Genomic DNA, 25,703 nt, shown 5'->3' with positions numbered 1-25,703 from the left:
TCTAGTTACTACTGTAGTTACCTCTTAGCAAGATTTTATGTACAAAAGTAAAACGCATCCTGCAACAATAATGATAATAATAATAATAATAATAATAATAATAATATTTGTGCACACAAACAGGGGCCACCAGTGTAGTGAATACCTTCACTTTTTGAACTTGTACTTAAGTGACATTTATCTCTGTGATGTGTCACCAGTAACCCAAATTGTAGCATGATAATGCCCTTCTCTCAGTCTTTTAGGCTTTCCAGGCTCAGTGTTGATCATGGGATATTGATAAGTAAACAGCCCATTTCTGACATCAGTACCAACCTGCGAGGCTGGTCTTGCACATGGATGGTGGATTGTTGCCTGAGGATCGTGTCCTGCAGACAGAAACCATCCAAAGTGAGCAAGCAAAATTCATAATGTAACTACAGCATGATTATATTTATACTTGTGTGACAGTAAAAAAAAAGTAAGACCTACTTGCTGGCTGTGCGATCTTGCTGGCCGGTTATGACGGCAAAGTTACCTCGGACTGTCCTCAGGCTGGCGAGAACCTAAAAGATAGGAAGAAGAGATTAGATGCACAAGGTCATCATCATCATCCTCATCATCATCATAATGTGACGCACAATACATTTCTGATGAAACCACACATGCCACTTAATCCATAGCCTTAAATACTTGCACATGCCTTCACTTAATTCATCTTGAACTAGAACGAGCCTTGGCAATCAGATAATGCTTTCATGCTCGAAGCTAAAGTGCTGCACAAAAGCATCCCCGTTTTCATTTCTGATATTTTGATGTCATGTCTGTCACTCCATCTGGAGTCAAACACTTGCTCAGCAGCCAGAGTATCCGGTATCCAGGCCTGACCAATCTAGCAGCCCTTATCAGCCAACATGCGTATTTAAACAGCATGATCAAGCAGTATTGGATTCACTGCTTATTAAAAGTTTAAAGTGAGCATAAGTGTGACGCACATCCCACGCAAGAGCCATGCAATGCTAGCGGGATGCCTGATCCTGTCCCGGGGCCAACAAAAGGCTGAGGGGCTGTTCCTATGAGGCAGAGAAGCCCGGTCTCGATACCATCTGTACTTTATTTTAGACCTGCTGTCTTTAGCTAACAAGTGAACGGGATTGTCTTTACATTTGACCATCTGGCAATATTTCTAATTGGCATATGATGAAAAAAAGCCCTGAAAGGTTGGATGACTCACCTGTGCAAATGGTGTGACAATCATGTCTTCTGTATGTCTGCAATTCAGAACAGAATACACAGGAGGAAAAGGCATGAAACACTGACTAGAGGAACTGTCTTTAAGCTCCTGAATTATGATAATTCATCTGTGTTAAATAGCAAGGCTTGATAATGTTGTAAAGAGGATTTAAATAGAAACCAAACTACACCTGGTAGCACTTCCATATGAAGCAACCAGGGAGCCAGAGAATTCAAATGTACTTACTCGGATATGCTCATTCATCACTCTTTTTTGTCATCATTTTGTTAAAATGTAATAATAATAATAATAATAAATTCGATTTGTAAAGCACCTTTCATGTTAAATGAAGCTAAAATGTCATGCACTGTGTATGGTTAGGATGGTGAGGAAACAGTTTAAGGAGGGTGGAAAGGTGGGTGATATCCATTGGAACTGGTAAATATTCACAAGCAAATAAAAAACAGACTTGGTTGTCTCTGATTAACCGCCACATGCAAAAAATAACAAAAGAGAACTGGATGTTCTGGGGGGGGGGGTTAACTAGGATCATAGGTGAAGTGTTTAATATTTAGTCACGTTTGTCAAGTGGGAGGTGGGAAATAAAGCAATCTAGAAGGAATGCAGGAGAGGAGAGTCAGTGTTTTTATCCAATTTTTTTTATCGTGTTCTTCTCACCGAGATGACAACCAGTTGACTTCCCAGTGCTTCAAGCTTTCTTCCCTTCAAAAACAGATAGGCGAGAGTCGATGAGGAGACCTGCGACTGCTACTTACAGACTTAAAGGTGTTCAGACATTATGACCTTTGTAGGGGACTGGTTTTAGAAATACATTGTAAACACAAAAGGGGAATCAAAGTATCAACAAAATGTTGTATTTTGCCCATTTCTTTCTTGCATTTGAGATGGAAAAATAGTTGGAAGAACTAATGTTGGGCGGTAGATCGGTGGATTTAATACACACACCTAAAAAACAGCCTGTTTGAAAACTGCCCTCATGAATCTGAAAGAATGAAACACGAAATTGAAGTTAACTTAAGGTAGACCCCATTTACCAGAGCATTGGCCTTGGGGTTTCTCTATGAAGCCAAAGAAAAAGGGCATATTAAAGGGTATGTTTTCAGTTATTTTTTAACATCACAATACATGCAGACAGTTATTTTTGTACCAGATTATCAGATTGAATCCATGCAATTTTGTTTAATTTAGAAAGGTGTTAATTGTAAAGCGTTAACCTAACTCTTGTTACTAGTGTCTTGAAGCTTAACGTCCTCCTGAGCTGCCTAAACAGAGGGGCCTGGATAATTGGACTGTCGCATTTCAGGAAACCAGAAGGGTATTCACAAAAGCCACTCGACCAAAACTGCCCCTTTTTTGGTGGAGAAATGTCATCTCTCTCTGCAATCAACTATTGACTAGCCTGCAATTTAGAGAGGAGGTCAGTGTCTCTTTGACAGAGGAGCACTCAACATGTTTGAAGATCTGTGTTTATTTAGTTATGCTTAGGCTCTAAAGCATTTCTTCTTAAATGATATATAATTAACCTTACAGTATGGTTGACTTTTGTTGATGTTGTAACTCAAAGCAGCACAGTCTTCATTTTGTGTATTGAATTGGACATGCCATAGTAGGAACGAGAACTTTTGAGACAGTTGTGGGGGGTGGAAATAAAGGCTATAATCTTGAACAAATCAAGAAAAACAAAGAAAATAAGTATAAATGATTGTGTATTGTGTAGTACCATTGACGAAGCAGTGCCAGATCAACAGTATAGACTTGTGTAACGACTAAAATAGACTTACAGGTCACTGGCAGTGGAGGAGTTTCTGGAAGGACCTTTGGGTGAAAGGTCAAAGTCAGAGTCGGAGCGGTAGAGGAAAGATTCCCGTCGCTGGCTGTGAGGAAAGTTGGCCTGTAGGACCAGACCGGAGCTGGGGCTGGCCTGGGGGTCCAGAGGGCTGCGCCCCACAGACAATCCATTCTCCACATCAAAACTAAAACAACAAGAGAGAGGGAAAGAATGTATTCAGGTTAGATAACTCAACACACAGTTCATGGGTAAACATGCAGATTCAGAAGAATCCATGCATCTGTCCTGACACCCACTTCTTGAATAAGGTGTTGGCATTGTAAAACCAATAGCGAGTGAATGTTTTCTCATTACATGTTAATCCTACAACGGATTTAAACACATCATTATAAGACAGAATGTGTGCAGAAGGAAACTAATGTCCTGTATTAATCTGCTTCTGGACATTCCTGTAACACATACAGTTTTGTGTTTTGTTTGTATCACGTAGGAACAACTGGAGTACTGATATAACAATTGAATAAACTAGTTTCAGTGAGAGTAGCAGCCAGTGTGGATGTAATAGTGAGACAAATACATAAATCAATAAGGACTGATCCAAAGACCACAGGTTTCATTATGCTATTACAATATTACACTTGTGACTGTGTAGTCTACTCCAGATAAGAGAGTCTGATTCAGCTCCAGTAAGGATGAAAGGGAGAAACATAATATGCAATTCTCCAAATCTAAAAATATAACACACTTTCATCACTCTGTAACACCATACAGCTATTTTTTATCTTTTTCACAGGAAATAGTGTATTTTAGAAAGGAAGTGTGACTAGTAATGCACAACATAAGATGTGAAAATGACAAATTTAGGAGGGTTGCACAATGGATGTGACAGTGTGAAATATGTGGGATTGCAGTTATCACACTGATATATCCGACAGAGTAGACTATAATCAGCACTGCATTTAAATGTGTCTGAAGGAAACACAATTAGACAGGAACCACAACAAGGGGTGTTGAGAGCAAAATAAAGAATAGCTTCTAATTCTGATGTCTACAAATGATAATATTCTTGCAATTCTTGAGCCAACCATTATAACTGACCAACAAAGCCATTCACATCAAGTCGATGACATCAGAAATGGGAGCAAAAATCTCTCCATTTGATACTTTCAGGGTTTTTTCCGCCTATAATGAAAGACTGACTTAGGGCTAGCATGTGTTCAGTTATAGAAGGTTGGCCTGAAAAAAGCCAACATGATATGCACTTCATCAGAGGTGTGAAGCATGCATGCTAATGAACATTCAGAAGAGGCCTGCAAGGGCTAAAGGAACATCTGGTATAACATTTGCATCAGAGTATTGAGGTGGGTTCAGGTGTGAGTGCAGGTCTAGAAATATCTCTGCGTTCAGGTGGAGGAGCAGTTTCTCTTAAACATTATATGACTAAAAGGAAAAACACAAAATAAAGTCACGGCAAGGCGTCTTTTCCCAGTCTGGGCACGTTCTTGCTATAATCCACATCTCTATTTTCCCACAGCCCCTGTGCAGATATGCAAACCCAGAGAGACTTCGTCAACCTGCAGCTCCCTTTGGCAACACGTCTCCTTTTCTAAACAGTCTGAGGAACTCCAGAGTAGAAATCTAGGCTTTAGCAAAACAACCATTAGCAGAACGTGAAGGATTTTGGACAGGCAAGACGCTAAGAAACACATTCGATCTTTTTAAAATAAATACAGCAGTGGAAAGGATATTCAAAAATAAAAATCCCTAAAATCCAAGGCAAACAGAAAACTGTAGCTATGGCTGCAGCAGTATTAGCTGGAGATGTCTGTTGTTGATAGTGTGGGAAATAATGAAACTACACCGAAAAATATCATCACAGTACCAAATACATCAAAGATTCCTGTACTACTGCATAACACAGTACTAAATACTCTGTAGCTACTCATCATTTCATTTGACTAACACTGTAAAATAATATAAATGTTTGTGTTTAGTGGGTACTATGTTAAACATATTGGTGTGTCATGATCGACATGTGCTAATTAGCACTCAACACTAAGTAAACAACTGATGGGAAAGTCGTTATTCTACAAGCATTGGACAAATTAACATTAAGGATGATGAGAAGGACCTCCAAAATATTACCATTCATCTTATAGACGTAGTGAAGGTCTGCAGCACATTTCATTTCAATCTATCCATCCAATAGATATTGAATTCAAAACCACAAATGTTAACCTCATGGAGGTTCTAAATGAAAATCAGGGGATTACCACATCCTGATGCCTTTGTGCCAACCCATCCAATAGTTGATGAGATATTTCAGTTAGCGCTACTTACACCATTTATACTTAAATGTGATTCCATTGAAAAATCCAGGCTTGCAGCTTCATACAGTGAAATATCTAATAGTGGGTGTGCTGCTCTAACATGCAAACATCCCATTCCTCTTTGCACTCCATCCTCTTCTGCCCCTCCCCACCCTGATACTCTCCTCAGATGCTGCATGAGGACAAGAGACTTTGTTACTGGCTATTACGTCACACTGAACAGAAGTCCCCATCTCTCCATTCATGTGGCAGATTCAGACTCACTGATGGCACTATACATAGCCAAGGAGAGGAGTCAAAGGAAGGGAGGGCAGGCAGCGTGCTGAGGGTAAAACAGGGCAAAGCACGAGACAAGCACATGAGTTCTTTAAGGTCTTAACTGTGCTTTGTGTCGCGCTGTCAGGGTTCATGCCTACACATGTGTTTTCCCCTGTCTCACAGATGTGAGGACAATCAATCATCTTTGCAGAAAAATTCAAGATTCAAGCATGTACCAACTGCACACATATTATGTTTGATTCTGATCTGTAAGAACACATATCATCTCAGTTACTACAAGTACACACGTAGCTATGAGCCCCACCCACTCTTTACTCTCTATCTGTCTTGTTTGTCCTCTCTAATGATGTTGCACGCTCTGACCAGAGACTTGTTTCTATTTGTATTCCTGCACGACGCTCCCGCCTCTCTGCAGCTAAATTTAGCCTGCTCACACACGGGGAATATACCGATAGAGGCAGCGAAGCAGCCAAAAATAGATTGTCAGGTAGAACACAGAGCCACCCCCTCCCCTTCTCTTTTCCCTCTGCAGCACATTTCTTTCCTCCATTCATGAATATTTATGGAGAAGATTCTATTTGAAGCCGATGCAAAGCTAAAATTAGATCACGGATCAAAATATGGCCCACGTTTTCCCCGCGTTGCTATTTCCCTGCCGTTCTCAGGGAAGTGAGCATAGAGTCATTTCTTGCTCATGACACTAGAATATTCATTTTCACACACACACACACACACACACACACACACACACACACCCCCACACACACACACACACACACACACACACACACACACACACACACACACACACACACACTCATACATAAACTACATAGCAGGGCTTAATATATTTGTTTGGAGCCAATGTTGACGTAGTGAATGTGCTCCGAAACACTTCCATTGTGCACAGTCTCTAAGCATACACTGCATAGTATGCTCAGTAAATATGTCAACTGAGGCATTCTGTGTTTTCAAAGGTTCAAAGGTCAGTTTTAAGGCTAAGCGCGCTCGTTGTCCGGACAGGAACTTTGTCCCACACCACGGCTGGACTTCATATATGGCTCTATTGTCTTTCAGTTTTTCACATGCCAGTTGAACTCATTCCTCTCTTCAGTCCTTTCCCCTCTCTCTTTTTAGTCTCAGCCGCAAGTGATAAACATAAAATAACTAAATGGCGTTATTTTTGTTATATTCCCGTTGAATGGAGCATGTTATTTAACTTTACCAGATAAGCATGTGTGTGAGTGATGGCTGAAATGTATAGTAGATGCTTTCTGAGGAATGAAATCGTCCAAATGACTCTGAGGACAGAGTCCCTCTACTGGGCGTCGGTGAGATTGCAAGAGCTGGCAATTGTGAATATTCAACTGTAGACTTTGGACATTTACTTTAGAGCGAAAATAATATCATCACTGGTTACTCGGTTGACAAAGACTTCATTAGCAACAGTTTGGATAACTGATTGATTGAGAAATGTTTCCAAAAACAAACAAAAAATGCAGAACATTTCCAACAGCCTCTGAAATAGGAAGATGTATTTCTCCGATTTTATAGTAAATGTAATATCTCTGGGTTCAAACTGTTTTCGGGGGGGAAACCCCATTTATAACAACATGTGACACTAGGGAAAAAGTATGCAAGATTGCAAATAAAATTGATTCAATAAATTGAACTGTCAAAAAAACAGACATGTGCAAAAGTGAATCCACTTACATTAACTCATCTGTTTTCGTTTTTAGTTAACTTTTGTGACATAGTTTTGTAAAACAATTACACATAATGACCTGTGATCAAGATACAAGTTAGAATGACAGGACTATAATAGCAATAGATGATAAAAGATGAGACTAAGAAGGAGAAATCCATCATGAAAGATAACAAGCAATCTGAAACACATTCCACTCCTGTGATACTGTATATGTTTAAATAGATCCATCCTGATTTGGCTTCTGCATTCGCACATGGGGCCACACATGGGGCCACACACACACACACACACACACACACACACACACACACACACACACACACACACACACACACACACACACACACACACACACACACACACACACACACACACACACACACACACACACACACACACACACACACACACACACACACACACACACACACACACACACACACACACACACACACACACACACACACACACACACCTGATTACTTTCTGAAGACCAAACTGGAGCCAACATTCCTGGGCACCATAAAGCCCAAAAAGAGAAAGTGTATAGAGCGAGGTGTGTTACAGCGTTTGTTATTTAAGTGGCTGGCTGGTAGGAAGTGTGATTGATGGTAAACTGTCAGTGGCCCTGTTACTCGACACCTTGCCTGCGTCACCGCCTGTCACGGCAACGTCAATCCCATCTGGGGAGCATTAAAATACAGGAGCTACGGGGCAGAGCAAGCAGGAGAGGGAGAGAGGAGATAGGCCTGTAAACCAGGGCAAGCTGTCATCTGAACCTTCATTCATCACTCCCAGGCCTTAGCCGTGACACAGCCAGAGGTAGAGTTTTTTAGACCAGACTCGAAGGACCGGTTCAGCCATTTATTCAAAAGACATTCACTGTAAACGGATGCAATGAATACATGTAACGTATATCTCATTTAGTGACGCTTGAGAGTATTGAAATAATCTCTATAACGTGACAATGAGAGTGTTAAAAACAGTAAATGAAGAGTTGCGAGGGAAAAAAGCAACAAAACTCAAAATGATCTTCCCTGCTGTGGTGTTTAAGCTTTATAGTCTAGGCTGTACGTATCTGCACATGACACATAAAACATATTCTGGAGTAAACAAGGATTAGGATTGTTTTAACGAGACAACCTCAGAGTTCACACCAGCAGCTGAGGGCCCACACCCTGAAGCTCAACACACGGAACAAAGTGAACCACGGAGGTGGTAAATCTGGCCACATCACAAAGGCAGACCTTAAAAGAAGTCTTGGAGCAATTTCAAATGCACAGCGACATTTTGTATGTATTACAAAAAATCACCAATGTGCGTTTTGAGATGAAAGCTACCGGGGTAGATTTGCAGTACAGATTTGCAATATGAACTCTAATTATATTCATTTGATTAAACAGCGGCTATATCTACTGAATATTCTCTAAATAGGTCTCAGCATCAAAAGCAGTAAAAGTTTAGTTCAGGTTTAAATATCCTAATTCTGGGAATTGACAGAGTAGACTATATTGGTTTAAAGGCCAAAGACAACTATTCTTGTATTTTTTATGTTTCTTTTATTATCTATGCTTTTTAATGACTGTTTTGAAATGCCATTTTATAATGTGTTTCAACTGCACTATTTCTTAATGCTCTTAATGTCTTTCATTTTTGTAAAGCACTTTGAATTGCTTTGTGTTGAAAGATGCTATAAGTATAGATAAACTTGCCTTGCCTTTAGACATTTTTGGAGAAATACACTTATTTGCTTTCTTAATGAGAGTTGGATAAAAAGATTAAGATTGCGCGCATGTCTGTATTATAAATATAACGCTATAGCCAGGAGACCGTTAGCTCAACTTGAAACAAACAAACAGTGAAAAGCTTAATATGCCATCGTCTTTAAGAGTCAGACGTTTTTTTAGGTGGCAATAGTGACTTCCTGGAGTCTCTGCCGGTTGCCTGGTAACGGCTTCTGGGAAATAATTAGTTTGGTAAGTAACCCATGTAAAAATATTGCTGTTAAGGTAATTAGTGATTTCCAGTCTTCATGCTAAGCTAAGCTAACCAGTTGATAGCTGCAGTCTATATTGACCTTACAGACATGAGCAAGGTGTTCATTTTCTCATGTTACTTCCTGCAAGAGAGAATAAGGGAATTTTCCAAAATTCTTCCTCTAACTGATTTCCGTGGTACAACTGTTGCGTGGGCAGCAGCACGCAGAAAAAGCATAAAACCTGGCTCCCAGCCCTCCCTGTTTGTGCCTCTGTTAATCACTAATCCCATTGTTTAAAAAAACACGAGGGAAACGACTACATGCTGCATATATCCTGTAGATGACACTCAAAGAATTCAACAAAGCAAAACTAAAACTCAAAGCAGAGTTATTATTTCAGAAAGTCCTTATGAATAGCTACACAAACAATACACTTTCAGACACTGTATTGTTTCACACCCAATGACAATAGAGCCAGTATGTCAACACCTTGGATAACTGCGATATCTATGAATGCACATTGTTCAGAATCAGGCAGTGACAAATGTTTTAGAAAGGCAGGAACACAGAATCACTTCAATTACCTTTTTATAAAACAAGTCAGAGTTTGGAGCTATTCTATATAATGGGACGTTTGTATGGAGCCAGTGATAGGAAAAGACCACATTGTTTCTCCTGTTGACAGTTTGATGTAAGAGTTAGTGTGTCAAATATGATGGAAACAATTTATGTATTCAAATGACAAAGACTATGTTACTTCAAATCAGGCTGTATTTGTTTTGTCACAGCAACACACACACACGGAAAAACGTTAGCATTCAAATAACTGATTTTAAAACCAGCAGTTGCTTTGTAATTTAAATGTGTAAGTGTTTGTGTGTGTGTGTGTGTGTGTGTGTGTGTGTGTGTGTGTGTGTGTGTGTGTGTGTGTGTGTGTGTGTGTGTGTGTGTGTGTGTGTGTGTGTGTGTGTGTGTGTGTGTGTGTGTGTGTGTGTGTGTGTGTGTGTGTGTGTATGGCTGAAGTCCGTCCACTGTGATTAAATCACAACAGTTTATTTTGCTACAAACTCAGAACAGCTGGAAGTAAGCGAAAGACAGATAAATAAAGACAAAACGAGTAACTTTGCGTGTCTTTGTCGGTACACTCAGTGTTTTGACTCTCTGACGCCTGTAATCTCAGAGGCCGGTCCTCCTCCTCAGATCTTCTCCTAGGGAAACAACACAATGACGCCTCTACTTTGATACAGTCTAACATTTACAGTAGAAATGTGTTTGTTGTATTTTCAGTACAGTATCATGATCAGAGAGGTGTGCAGAAAGCAAAAGGACAGACTGATTTCTCCTGTTATTTTATATAGTTGATAGAAGTGTTATCTCCAATTTTCCAATTTAAAAAAAAAGTTGGATAAGCTCTCATCATCTTAGAAAAGATTCAGATAATTTGAATGCAGTCAAATATTGAGAAATGATTGTGTTTTGTGTGCCTTTGCCCATGAAAAGACTTGGATAACCAATCCTCCTCTGTAAAAACACTCCTCAGGTTAAAATAGGGTTTTTTGTCTTTCCCTTACTAAATGTATTTTTAATTTAAAAGCCTAATTGTAGTATGACATTGTGTAAAGGACTACAGAGTGGCTGTGGTTTGTAAACCTGAGGGAGTTAGAGAGCAGAAGAGATTTAAAGTGAGTCATAAGAGCGTCGGCTACCTACGTTCACACACCATGGACTGTTATCCTCCAGGATCGTATAGCGCAGCAAAGAAAACAGTGAGGTGAGAGGAGAAGAATCGGAGGGAAATGAATAAAAGTGGTTGGTTTAAAGAGAGCGGAAATGAGGAGGGAGAAAAGGTTAAGAACTTGTTCTATAAAAGTGTTGTAACAGGATCAGCGTGAGGTATGAATGGTAAAGGTTCCTGAGGTGAGGTGTGACCACAGAGAAACATCAGACATCATGTGGAAAGAGAAATAAATGTGTGATGATGATATAATAATAAAACATGCTGAAGCATTTTACGCACCCAATATGTGGCTTTGTAACGACAACATGAATCCACTAAGAAGCAGTTTTAATTCAGACAATGGTTTTAATTCAGACAATGGTTCTTTGTTTTAAAAGTAATTTAGGAGAGTGCAACAATTGGCGTTTAATGTAAGCATTGCCACTGGTCAAAGTATGAGAGCAACCACACCTGGTACAGCATATGGGCAAAACTATTGTATGAATAAGACACAGATTATTCAAAAAACCTAACTGTAAGAGTTTATGAAATAAGGTCATGTGTTGTGAGCCAAATAGCTATGGGGGGAACACTACAGTTAAGCTGATAGATCATAATTCTTGGCCTACCATTTTTTTTTCAAAATCTGTATTTAGTTTTCTTCTAAACATCTTCTTCCTTTATTTTTCATGTATTTTTGTGTTCTTTTTCGACTCAAATATTTCTTTATCCATTTACCATATTTTACATTATACATTTAAATGTCCTTATAACTGTCTCCTTTTTTGGTTCATTTTGAATGTCATGTTGTAAAAATGTACTCAAATAAATTACCATTTATAAAATAAACCTTATTTTCCTTGAAGAGACAGGCATAATGTCTTTAAATGTGGATTCATATGTACCAATATCAACATTTCTAGAATTGTGAATGTTTCATAACATCAAGTTCAGCAGCAAGGTGACATTTAAAAAAAAGAATAAACATGAAATGCAGCCAATGTCTTTTGCTTGTCATATACAGTATTCATTCGGGTATTCAGGCACCCAAAAAGATCACACTATCATAGTAGTTGTTTGTATTAATGTCATCCTCCAATGTCCCTCATGTACAGAAGGAATGACAAATAATACAGCCACTGTGAGTGAAAATCAACATGCTCAATTGCAAGCAACACAACTCAAAAAAATGCATTATCTTGCTTCATGAATACGATGTTTAAGCCCCCTCATGCCTAACACTCTTGGATACATTAAAAAGACTCAACTCCTTTTTTAAAGAAATGGACATGAATGCACATACACGCGCGCACGCACGCACGCACGCACGCACGCACGCACGCACGCACGCACGCACGCACGCACGCACGCACGCACGCACGCACGCACACACACACACACACACACACACACACACACACACACACACACACACACACACACACACACACACACACACACACACACACACACACACACACACACACACACACACACACACACACACACACACACACACACACACACACACACACACACACACACCCACCCACACACACACACACACACACACACACACACACACACACACACACCCACCCACACACACACACACACACACACACACACACACACACACACACACACACACACACACAATGTTGCACAATTATTCTGTCATGTAACAAAAACACTGCAAACACTCGCTGCAGATGATCCAACACCAAGTTGTGTTCGAGGGAGATCGTTCCAAGTGTTCCTGCACGAAAACACAGGTACAAGCCAGACCTCACGTCCCACATGAAGGAAGAATGTGTGTGTCGGAGTGTGTGAGGCCTGCAACCCCACACCAGCAGGCCAGTTTTTCCTGCCTGCTAGGGAGATAAATGAGGGTCCGCTACGCTCCCTGTGGGCCAGACCACCATTAGAAGCCACTGATGATATAATAAAAGCTTTGGAAACACTTTCAGACACATTTATTACGACAGAATCCTCCCCTTGGCCAGGATCAGACAGAGGTATGCTCGTGGAGGGCACGGGATGATTCCTCGAATGAGGAGATTAATTTACTGTGACTCAAAGATTCATTCATAACGGACACTCTGAGCCCGCAAATATTGATAGTGATTGACCTGTAGCACAGGTGGTGTTTGTCTGTGTCAAGGACAAGAGTTTATGTCCACAAACTTATCTAAAACAAGAGAAAAGATGAAAAGCCACTAGACAGGGTTTGGCGTCGAAAACATCAGCGTGTCCAACATTCACACTTCAAACTTTGAGAAATCACGCAGATGAAGATTTCTCTTTTCCCCTCCTCTCCTCCCAAGTTGAACTGACACGAAAGTATTAGGTTTTTATTAAATGCACGTTTAAAGCTAAGCCCAGTTACTTCACTAAAATACAACCTGCCAACCCCTCGTCTTTGTAAGACTCTTAATTCATATTAAATTACTTTCTGCATAAATCACCCTCACTTCCAAACAGCCAACAAAGCTCATACTTGTTTTTGCTGTCAGCACTTTCTTTAGAAATAATCTTTAAGGATTTTTCCATCCATTCCCTGGCTCTACTAGGTACATAATGCTCAGTGTCATTGCCACTTCATTTCAACTTGGCTGTCTGCACACAGTGTTGATAGAAATTAGATCAATAGCCTGTTGACACAAAGCAGGCTGTAAACCGTAGGAGAGCAGCATAGCTCAAACTAATGGAGTCATTACCCACCATATAATATTCAATTTGACATCAGAATATGGCTTCTGTGAGGCAAATAACTGTTCTTTCAACCAAACAGATATATGTTTAATCAATTTACAATTGAAAAAAAAATACTGTACATGGACTTCTCCTAAAATAAGACTAAGTGTGTACAGCCATCTGTGCGGCTGTACTGCGGATCAGCTCTGACGTCATAGCATACGCATGTACACGTCAATTATACCACCAGCCACCAAACCAAAGGAATTATTTTCTCCAATTTAGAGACCCCCAACCACATGGAGACTCCAACTCTACCGGCCCCTGTGGGATGTATGCAAGATGATGACATATTACACTGGAGTAGGCTGTTTTTAAATAAATGAACTATTTTTTAATGGAAAAGTTCTTCATTTATGGTAACCCTCGTTAGGAGAAAAAGCTTAAAATGTGTTCATGTTCTTAGAGAATGTTATTAATACTTTTCCCATTAACAAACTCAAAAACATGCTGATGTTAAGCATATAAAATATATGTGAGTATGGTTATACAATATAACCATCTTCAATATCTTATTTAGGCATGTTAGCATACTAAAATGTGCTGATTAGCAGCAAACACAGGAACAGGAAGGAACAGGACACTTTTGACAGGAAAACAAGAAGGTATGTATCTAATACCATGACAATCAAGCCCATATAAGGTCAAGACATTTAAGAAAAAAACTCACAACCTCATGGTGTTGTTGGAGGAGTAATTGAAGGACCACCAAAGTCATTAGGATTCATCCTCTGAAGGACCATGAATGTCCGTACAAGATTTCATGGCATTTCAAATGAATGCTGAAGAGTGCAATCATGCTATTCTGAGCTGGCAATGCAGACAAATTAGATGTACCTTAGAGACTGCTTTCAAAGCCTGAAGCCAATTCCAGCTTCATAAAATAGAAAATCAAAGGATAAATGAATGCAGCGTAACTCATCAAAGCCAATAAACTGTTACCATACCAGCCAGAATTTCAATAGAAATCCTCTTATCTGACCTTCTTGAGGAAAAGCAGGTGTTACCTTTCCAGTTCAAGGTTACAAAGAGAAACCAATAACGCTACGGGGCACAGAAAACCACCACCACACCGCAAGTAGTATCAACAACAGATGTATTCAACCTTACAGATTGTATGGAACCTGTTGCCTTCACAGACACGTAAAAACATGCATGCTCTAACAACCTATCCCTCTAAGGAGAAAGGGCCACTGTTATCTAGCTGTTCGACATTCGGATAATTGGGCTTTAAATCACACATGAGACGCCTGGGATTGGTGTCTGATGTCAAAAGCTGCAGATTTATGTCCTTCCTCCCCCCTGCATGTCTGAGTGCCTACATCAGTTCTTTAGATGTCACTTCATTACCAGCACTGTCTTATACTTTATGTGGAAAGGGCGATGGAGGAGGAAAGAGAAAAAATGGGGGAAAATGTTACTAGGGTGAGGAAGAAACTGGATGCACTTCAGGATCCTTAAGATTTAGAATGTTAACACCGGCAACCATTACTGTTAATAATTTCATACTTATAAATATAGCTTTTACTTTAGCTGCGTTGACTTCTTAAATATGTGATATTAATAGATTCCCAAAATGGGCACTGACGAGGCTGATAATCTTGTGCATCTCCACTCCCCTAGCAGTGCGCCTCGCTTCCCCTCCGAAGATTAAACAGACTCTCAAAATGTCTACAAATGCGTACAAGGAAAGATCAATACCTCAACAAAAATAACCTAAATCAACCAAGGTCAATACCTCAACCCAATTAAAGCTACACCGTCCTGGCCTCCAAATCTGTGACCCCCTCCTCGGGTACATTTAATGATATCACTGCCTTAAAAACTGTGATTCAGAGGGCAAAGAAATTCTGGATCGCATTTTAGAACCACAGGTGAAAGTAATGTGTGACAAGCAATAGTTGGACATTTCCATACTTATGACCACAGAGGACCATTTGTAGGAGCAGAAGTCAATTACATTTCTTGGCATGGGTCTTGAGGAGAATCAAATTGAAAGGACAACTGCCCTTTAAAATCCCCCATGCTCACAACTGTTCTGCATTATATCTGATAAACAAGACTCCCGCCTGAGAAAGAGGACACAGGAACATTATGTAAACACGACTTTATCTCAGAGTCCTCCTTCACAGCCTTCCCGCTGGCACTGAGGATTATGTGCAAAGATACAAAACTTCTGGGGGACTTTTTCTGTGGGAATATTTGCGTAAATGACATTAATGTTGGATGGACAAAAGGCAGTGTATTACGCTGAGAACGATCAAGAGTTCTCTCATGGATGTCTTTACAGAACACATCCACACACACTGTTGTGTGTTGCATGAGTGTGAATGTGGTTATTTCGCATGACGTGCAAGAAAAAGTCATCAAGTTGATGTTTAGAGAAGAAACAGACTTGCTGGTGGTTACAGCTGCAGCAACCATCAAGAAGTTAATTGAACCACCATGTGAAATATAAATCCACTGTCAACTGACAAGACAACTGAAAATCCAATTAAATATATGAATATATTTGTAAAATAAATGTGCTTGGTGCTGGCTAAACTTCAGCAGACAGAAAATGTGAACTGCCAATCGCATTTCTATCTCTGTTACACATTTACAATTTCTGTAAGACTCCTAAACAGCTTGTATCCTAATTATCAAGTCATGTCTGAACTACATAATATAGTGAGGGGGTATTTAGCCACAACTGTGATTTGGCCTCAGTAATCATTCCAGAATACAAATATTTGCAGTTTTAATATGAAGTTACATATGCATAAAAACTTGAATGAATCAAAAGCTATTATTTTCACACAAATAATAGCTTTTGCAACATGTCGTCAAAATGGAAACATATTTCGTGTTTGTGTATGATGAACAAAGCAGCAGTAACAAATGAGAAGTCTGCACAGGGTCAAGAGGAAATCCTATTTTGGGAAATGCAGATATGAACCAAAAACAACTGATAAGTCTAAAGAATGTTTTTTGTAAATATTGAAGCTGATAAAAGTCTGTATGCAGGGTACAGATTTCAGACACTCACAATAATATAATGTCAAAAAGACTTATTATGGTAGTCCATTTTTAGGTTTCTATTGAACTGATATAACAAATGGCCATATATTCCGGATGGATGTCAAAGCTACTAAAAAATGAATTTGAACTTTGATTTTAATACTAACCATGCTCATAAATTAATCTACATGTTGTCATTGACTAAAGAAATCCCAAGTTGACTAACAGGCACATTTTTTGTCGATTATTCTGTAAATTGATTTATTCAACAGATCTGAGTTTCAACAAAAATAATAATGTAAAAACACAGCTTTAAAATCAAGTTTTTACCAGAGATGTCTTCATAAATCTCTTGGAAATAAGTATACAGTAAGAAAAAGCATTTAAAAATGACAACCAGTTAGTCGACTAATCATCTAAGCTGGGTCATAAATTATTTGTATATTTGTTTGTGTGTGTGTGTGTGTGTGTGTGTGTGTGTGTGTGTGTGTGTGTGTGTGTGTGTGTGTGTGTGTGTGTGTGTGTGTGTGTGTGTGTGTGTGTGTGTGACATGAAAGGAGACACTGAGAAGGAGAAAAAGACAAAGGTCTGAGTGAGAGTAAATGAGATAGCTCTTAATTACCGCCTGCGTTTCTGTATGATGTCAATAGGCCTGTTGACAGCGCACGGCGATCCCCATATGTTCCCACTCCGCACAGTGATACTCCGCTCCACGGAGTAACAGAACCCGCAGTTGGTCGGCACACTCATCTTTCTTTAGCCTACTCTCTTCTAACTTGTCCTCACCCTCCTCTTCGCGGCCGCTCCGCTGTTCTCCCTCTCTTGGTTCTCCTCAGCTTGTGGCTGCTCTCATCCCTGGAAAAGCCGGCCCTCTTCCTTATGTGACTTGCTCTGTCGGGCTGTCCGGCTCTCCGTGGCTTCCCAGGAGTTCTCATTACCTCTGGCAGGAGTGGACACCAGGTTTAGGACCAGTAGCTTCAGCGCAGAGCCAGAATGAGAAGGGTGATGCAATCCATGTCAATGAATGCTGGTGAAAATCTGCTCTTCTTTGGATGATTTGAATAAATTAGGAGTGTATTCCTTCCTGAGCACCTGGATTCCTCTTGTGGGAGCTGCACACTCCGAGCTGTCTGCTTTATAGAGAAAAGCGTTTCATCACTCTCAGCAGAGCCGCAGTAATCGGTCCCCCATGAACATTTTTGTCTCTGGTCCGGGTCTAAATGTGGCGCAACACTGCTGCCCTCTTCCCTCTCTCTATCTCCCTCTCTTGCTCTTCTTCTGTTTCTCTCTCTGCTTATTCCTCTGCTGCTCCACCTTTAATCTCAGTACAAACAGAGACCTTTCCTTTCCCTGGACAAACTTGCCCTCCTGCTTCAATCTGCTGTCACAGAAGCCCTACGCTGTGAGTGTGTGTGTTTCTCTCTCAGAGCCCCACAGAATGTGCCCAGATCTTCTGTACGAGGGGTGGTGTGTGTGTGTGTGTGTGTGTGTGTATGTGTGTGTGTGTGTGTGTGTGTGTGTGTGTGTGTGTGTGTGTGTGTGTGTGTGTGTGTGTGTGTGTGTGTGTGTGTGTGTGTGTGTGTGTGTGTGTGTGTGTGTGTGTGTGTGTGTGTGTGAACGAACAAGTGTGTGCGTCAGAGAGCAAGTGTGTGTATAGGCATGTGACTATGCAAGTGTCTGTGTGTGAGTGTATATTACACACAAGGGGGAACAAGTTTCAGAGTGAGGTCAGAGCTGAGAAAGGGGGCGGGAACTGAGCCAGCATGGTTTCTGCCTGCCCCAAATGTTTTAGCCATTTTAACCCCTTTCTACTTTTTCACACACACCAGCACACACTGAATCCTAATCCCAGGACAGCACTTTCTCTTTAGACAGGACTATTATCCTTACCAGATGGAATGTGTATCCATGTGTGTGTCTGTGTGTGGGACACAGGTATGTTTTGTCTGGGTTATGTAAAGAGATTGATGACAGGATGAGTATGATAGGGTATTATAGTAAGTAGCTCTTGGGACTCAGCCTTCTGAGAACGAAGAACACGTACAAACAAACACACACATACACACGTACCCGTATACAGTATGTACTCACGCACAGGCTTAGGTAAAAGCATGCAAGGTCACCCATGGCCAGGGGCAGTGTATTTTTGAAGACAAGAAATGTGAAAAGTAAATATGAAACCTTAGCTGGTCGACCTTCTGTACGCTTCATGTGAAAACTTCAACAGGAAATATTTGACAAGAGATCAGCAAATTGAGACAGGGGCTATGAATCTAAAGGCTGTGTACCGGGAGACAGATTAGCTCTGGATTTTTGGACCAGAGAAGAAAAAATTGCAAAATGTCACCAGGACAGGATGTGTGTGTGAGAAGATTGAGTTACTGCAGTGAGAACAGAAGCAGGGAAGGTTTCTGACTGCACAGCAGGTGCTATGGTGTTGCCAAGTCAAAAAAGAAATCCACATATGAGTGATATCATAACGGGTATTTAAAACTAATTTTTACCTATTGACCTTTAGCTAAAGTCCTCGCCCAAACAGTGACTGTTAAATCATAGCTTTTACAAACATAACTAGAGAGACCTGTCAAGATTTGGAAATGTCCTAATGTAGAATTGGTGTAAATAATGCTGTGAAAAATGGGACATTTAAAGAGTCAAATGGGTTGTTTAGGTTTATTTTTGACTTCCCAAATCAAAATGTAAAAAAAATAGGATGATTTAATGCTGTTTATATGAAATATTTGGCATGTGTGGCTAACTTATACCAGCAGATGTAACCTGGTGTTAGTTTCAAAGCCAAGAAACACACCAATAAAACTGGTGTAGGCAACTTAGGAGAACCCAGCAAGAGTAAGCTAGCTTTTGGATATATCCAACCAAAGACTGAATGCACAGTCCCTGACTATAGGCTTATCCTCTCAAATTACCTCCTGTTTTATTCACATTCAAGAAGACACCTATGTTCTAATGAATGTCAACTAGAAAATTGCTTTTTTTAGTACTCACAGCTGTCGATGTCATTGAGTGCAAAGGCAGGCCATCCAATAATTTCATGGGCTTATAACAGGCCTCCTAGTGCATTTGACTTATTGATTGCGGTTGGGATGCACTGATAGTTCCATCCAGTGGTTTTAAATGAACTTGCCTACCCTAGCTACATTAGCTTGTGGGGTAGCAGGTTACATCAAAAAAGCCCCCTCGAGACGAGACACTGTATCGTATTTCACAGTTTTTCCTTGAGTAACTTGAGTGGATGTCTTTGTCCAATTTGAAGAAGTTCTCACAAGGTGTTCCTGAGATATTGCTACCATGACAATGGTACTGACACACAAACACATAGACAAACGTAGCCAAAATCGTAATGCCTCTTCACTGCAATACAAGAAAAACTCTGTTTCTTAATTAAAATGTCAAATATATTCATAAACAATCAACTAGGGATGATGCATGGGATGCCTTTTGCATGTTAAATGTAGCTTAAGAATGGCAGTAACTCTTATGGTTTGTATTTCCTGTCTGTAGCTATCAAGTTAATATTAAACAGAGAGGATGAAATGTAGCATGTGTACAGTTAAGGCTATTTGTAAGCTAATTAAAGCTGCAACTAGTCAAATACAAACTTCAAATCATGTAAGGCTTGTAATACTTAGCAACTGAAAGGATTTAGCCAAAAAGCTACATCAACAAAAAATCCCCCTATGTGAGCTGCCTTTTAAGGTGGACCAGCATTTAGTGACATTGCCAATAATTTTGTTTCCCTGGCAGAAACCCTGTTCAAGACCCCTTCAAAAAAGATCGTAATTTAAAATGGGTGAGCACACTGAAAAACTGAAACAATTAAATGTATTACGTCAATAGATTTCCTAACTGTATTAGGTTAGTTTAAAGCATCAAGTTCAAATAAAAAAATATTAGGTTCAACTTAATATTATTGGTTTCAACTAACCTTATACAGCTATGTGAAATGCTTTGAGACAAAACATTTGATTAAAGTCAACATTTCAGTTTTTTCAGTGCAGGCAACACAACAACCTAGAGATGATGTTTTAAACTAGCTCATGGAGCTAACGTTAGGCACATTAACTTGTTAGCTGCAGCCTCTAAAATGGGCTTGAACATAGAAAATCGATGCCTGCCTCTATCCGAAAGAAGAACCCATTATTCGCAGCTTGAAATCGGAAATAAAATGCATTAAATCCCCTGCAACAACATAAAGCTAGGCAAACACAGCATGTGACCAGAGGAGTGCTTGAATGCTAGCCCGCTAGCTCAAACACACAAAAAACACTTCCATAATTGGACTAGCACTTTAAGCTACCATCTGCACAATGACATGGTTCCGATTAAATTGGTGAATCAATCTATAGGATCACATCATCAACATGGAATTCAGAAATGTTTGGCAGAGAATAGACAACAATAGGTGGGAATGGAGAAGAAAATGAAAGAATATACAGCAGAAGCTCAGGTATCTTTAACACAAACCAGGTCCCCTTTCTACAGGTCAGAGAGTTTAGAATACATTACATGATAGGATGATCCTTTACCTACATGCATGGAAAAAGTTGGCTTATGTTTATTTCATATGGTTATATTTTTCAACTTTATATGTGCACTGGTTGCAACAAAGACAGCTGGTCTGTCTAAAACAAAGTGTTTAATATAATCCTATAATATAATACAAAGGTTTAGTGCCTGCGGTATTCAAAGAAAACTTCCATATAAGGTCATATGAAAACGTACATACACAAAAAAGAGCCAATTATAACCACAAACTGTGGAGACCTACAATAGTCATGTAAAAATGCAGATTACTATCCAGTCACATGACAACAGTGAATTAATTGGTACCTTCAACAGGGTAGATTGAGCAGGAATCACTATCAGAGAAATAAACTATTTTAAGAAATATTTTTCCAGGGGTGCAGTTACTCGTTTTCTTTAGTTTTATGTTCCTTTATTTACTTCGAGATTTGGAGTAAGAATTTTGGACTTGTAAAACTGAAGAATTCATCCCAAGTGCAATGAAAAGTGTCCTAATGCAAAACGGATGAGAGGAATAAAATGAACAGCTGTTTGCTCTTTTGACACATTTTCATGACAGGAAAATTGTTTTCATGTGGAGTCGAAATAATTAAATGCTTAAACAACGTGGTTCAAGAGTCTTATCCTTGATTTTCTAGAGGGAACACACACACACACACACACGCACGCACGCACGCACACACACACACACACACGCACACGCACGCACACACACACACACACACACACACACACACACACACACACACACATTGGATGGCAGTGTACCAGAGGATTTCAGAGTTCTATTTATCTGCGTCACCGTGGTGAAAGAGAGAGGATGTTTGAAGAAAGACAGACATTAAATGTTTAGTTTTTCTCAGTATCTTCACATCTCGTCTTTAGACAGTCGTACTATAAAACGGCGAACACCGAGGCCGAGGCGATGTGACGAATTAATCTCTTGGGCTCATAAAAAAGCGAGACATCATATTTTCTGGCTGATCCCTCCATGGTGGGTTTAATGATCCATTATTTGCGAAGGGGCCTCATGACATCATGTGCTGGCTACATGAAGGCATGGTTAGCATTCCTGGATAACGAGCTGTTTTGAAGGCAATGAGGAGCGCTGTATGTCAAAGTTGATGCCTGTCATTGTTAACTTAGCTCATGTGGGTTAATAAACACTGAATATTCACCGAACCCGCCTGCCTTTGTAAGCAAATGCACTGTGAGTCACTCTGTGTTGCTTCTTCAACACAGACGTTTATTTTGACGTTTATTTTCTCCTTGTGTCTTACGTCCTGTTTTTTTCCCTCCTGTGCCTGATTCTCTTTTTGTGTTCACCTGCTAAATGTCGTTAGTTGATTGTTTCTGAGAAATTAATCAAGCTACATGTAAAAAAGTAGTGTAACATTTTTGCAAAGGTACAACTTTAGTGACGTTGGATTGTGTTTTAGCTACATACCTACTGTATAGAGGATTTGCTGTGAGCTATTAAAATGACAAGACATTTAACATGTGTAACATTAAAGTGCATAGCAGATGTTAATAATACTTACTAAAATACTGCAACCCGAAACACTCACCGGCATAACTATATAAATGCGCAATAGAGAAAGTAGAAGGGGTTCTGCTACTGACACTGAAATATTATAGGAACCAATCTGGTTATTTGGAAAAACAGTCAGCAACGGTTAAGGACAAGGCTGTATGAAAAGAAAATGCAATGAATGAATGCAATCAGACAACTGATACGGTAAAACATCTTGAATTACTTGAGTACTAGGCATAACGTTTCACTAACACACCAAAAGTGGTGAGCAGTTTAGAAACACCCTGTTATTTCTCAATGCTTCAGATGTCTCACGATAACAAATCAAAAGCAGCCGCCATGCTTACAAGTCCTTCACATGTTTCACTTGATTCTTCTAGCTCCCACAGTATATAGAAATGCCCCAAAAATTAAACTGCATTAACTCAAATGTAAAGTTATGCCAGCAAGAAAGCTTTGTGTGGTTGCATTATAAATAGGAACCAAAGACTATTTGATTTGGTAGTTACCGAAAAAGCGTGGCAAAGTCTGATTAAATCAAACTCAAAAATGTTATGTTGCTTCATCATTACACCTCATAGGAACATTTACATATTTTGACTCCGGGATATCCACTTTAATTCAAAATAACTTGTGAGTTTGGACCACACCAAGTGGGTTCTTCTTCACCTTCATAATAAGGTCACAAAATCCCCAGGAAGAATCATTTAAAAATAATGACTGCTTCTTTAAAAAGAAAATAAACAGACTCTTACATCTTTTTAAACAGCACTGCAGTTGTTATGGTCAGTTTAAATGAATGAGGATTACACAGGGCCGGGGTAAATCCCAAAAACTAAGACACATTTCCTTTCGGTTCACATGTCATCTAATATGCTGCGTACGTAACAAAGCGGCAGCGCCAGGTGTCAGCATGTGGCTGTTGCTAGCAGACTATATTTATCAGAGTCTTGATGGTGTCAAACGTCGTGTCACAGCATGTACTGTAGTAAAGGATATCAGTGTGTCGCCTCATGATTCATTAGGCTGCCATCTGCTGCTAGCATGACGGTGGGTTTGGGGTGGATGACAGACTTGCCGCACACATGCAAACACACACGGCCGAAAAAGGCTTGGACACATGATCAGGGGAACTCACTAATGTGCATGCACCTACATTGAAATGGACGCAGAGAAGTTAAATGTGTGAAAAAAAGGGCAGGGAAATGCAGCCTCGTCACTATTTTTCAAAATTATACTTATACTGTCTGTTATGTCTGATTGCACAATCGGGAATGCTTGTAATTTAGCTGTAGGCTACTCTGTGTAGTGACAATAAAGGAATCTAATCTAATCTATTTCATCTGAGAAAAAATGCCACCTGAGACACACATACTCAGGGTGTAGGCTACAGTAGATATGTGTGCATAGGTTTTTTGTATGAGTGCTGTTTATGTAATAGTAGACATAAATAGACATGCAGTACAACCAGCTGATCTAAAGGTATCTAATGTATGGGAGAGGACAACGTCAGCTGTTGTGATACGTTCATTAAATACCAAACTGGAAGTCATTCTGTGAGGACTATTGAAAATGAACTTAAACATATCAATATATGAAATTATTTTTGGGGGTGAGCTTAGTTTCACTAATTATATAAAATATTTAAAAGGGGTTTAATATACTTTTCAGAAGCACATGTTATCTGTAAATCAGAAAAGTTTGGATTTGGGGTTTGGTTGTAATGTTTTTTTTTCTATGCATTACATGTCTTCTTACAAATAAATCTTCAACTGTATTCTTTTGCCTCAAGTGGCCGAGGTACAAACTACAGGTTCAATGTGACAAACCAGTTAAGCAACTTTGAGGTCAAGTTCATTTAGTTCAAGAATCATCAGATCTATCAAAAAGGGTTTTACAGTATCAACCTCAAACAACAACCCTATTCTCAAAGATATTACTTGGATTAGGATAATCAGAATAAATTGATCTGTAATTCATGTCATTTACTCAGAAGGAGCAATAGTAGAGTTGATGAAAAAATACTAAGATGAAAAAGGATGTCAATATAAAATATTGAATAGTTCCCAGCATAAAATTATGAATCTGAAGTTATCTGCCCTTCAAAGTAAGAACAATAATAACTGTTGATTCAGACAGTTTATACATTTAAATGCATATTTTCACATTGGATAAAATTGCTTTGAAACAATCCCTTTAACTCATCTTAACTCTCCACAGCATGGCCTCTTTCCAGTAGCCTGAACATAGAATTATACTCTATCAAACCACCACGTTGTTTATATTATATATACAGTAACTATATCCACAACCCCTTGGTCCGCAGGAGGTTGTTGCGCTCTAATAGTCTCCGAGTATAACTGAGCCAACTTCCCCCTCTAGTGGTCACAACAAACACTCGACCTCACACTGCTCTCTTACTGTCCAAACACCCAGCACCAGTGTTTGATACAAAAGTGATTGCTTTTTCTGAAATGCAGTTATTTACCAACTATAAAGTAAATAAAAGCAAGCCAAGTTGATGCAGTATGTATTTTGTCAGGCCATTTACAAACTGTACTGTCTACCTGACATTATTTTTTGACAAAGAAATGTCTTAACATTTAATGTCTGAGAATATGTATTAAAGTAGCAGCACATTGGATCTGTTAGGGTTATCAGACATGTTAATCACATCGTCATCCTTTTACTCTTTCGGATAAAAGAAAGATTACTAGTTTAGAAAAAAAATTCTGCATGGCAGATTTTTGTACCCGGCTGCTGCTGTTCCTGCCAGTTACACAAATCGATGAGGCTCTGGAGGCGATTGGGGAAATCAGTCATGCTGAAAAT

At 39.5% G+C, this 25,703-nt stretch overlaps 1 protein-coding gene across 5 annotated transcripts in view; it reads right to left on the bottom strand.

Annotated features, from left to right (window-relative positions):
* pde4ca (phosphodiesterase 4C, cAMP-specific a) overlaps positions 1-25,703 on the bottom strand; it is a 47,855-nt gene that overhangs the window by 7,991 nt on the left and 14,161 nt on the right. For 2 of the 5 annotated variants that reach the window (XM_079649450.1, XM_079649453.1), the window contains 5 exons: positions 3,016-3,207; positions 1,892-1,936; positions 1,214-1,250; positions 472-545; positions 316-368 (listed from right to left, as the gene is read on the bottom strand). In XM_079649450.1, the coding sequence (XP_079505576.1) occupies positions 316-368; positions 472-545; positions 1,214-1,250; positions 1,892-1,936; positions 3,016-3,207 (401 nt within the window). Of the gene's footprint in view, positions 1-315; positions 369-471; positions 546-1,213; positions 1,251-1,891; positions 1,937-3,015; positions 3,208-17,414; positions 18,923-25,703 lie in introns of those variants that run through there. The other 3 variants (XM_079649451.1, XM_079649452.1, XM_079649454.1) reach the window with 3 other exon arrangements.

The sequence above is a fragment of the Notothenia rossii genome (assembly GCF_949606895.1).
Source record: "Notothenia rossii genome assembly, chromosome: 9".
NCBI lineage: Eukaryota > Metazoa > Chordata > Actinopteri > Perciformes > Nototheniidae > Notothenia > Notothenia rossii.
The sequence above is the reverse complement of the archived record's forward strand: the minus strand, read 5'-3'. Positions and strand labels throughout refer to the sequence as shown.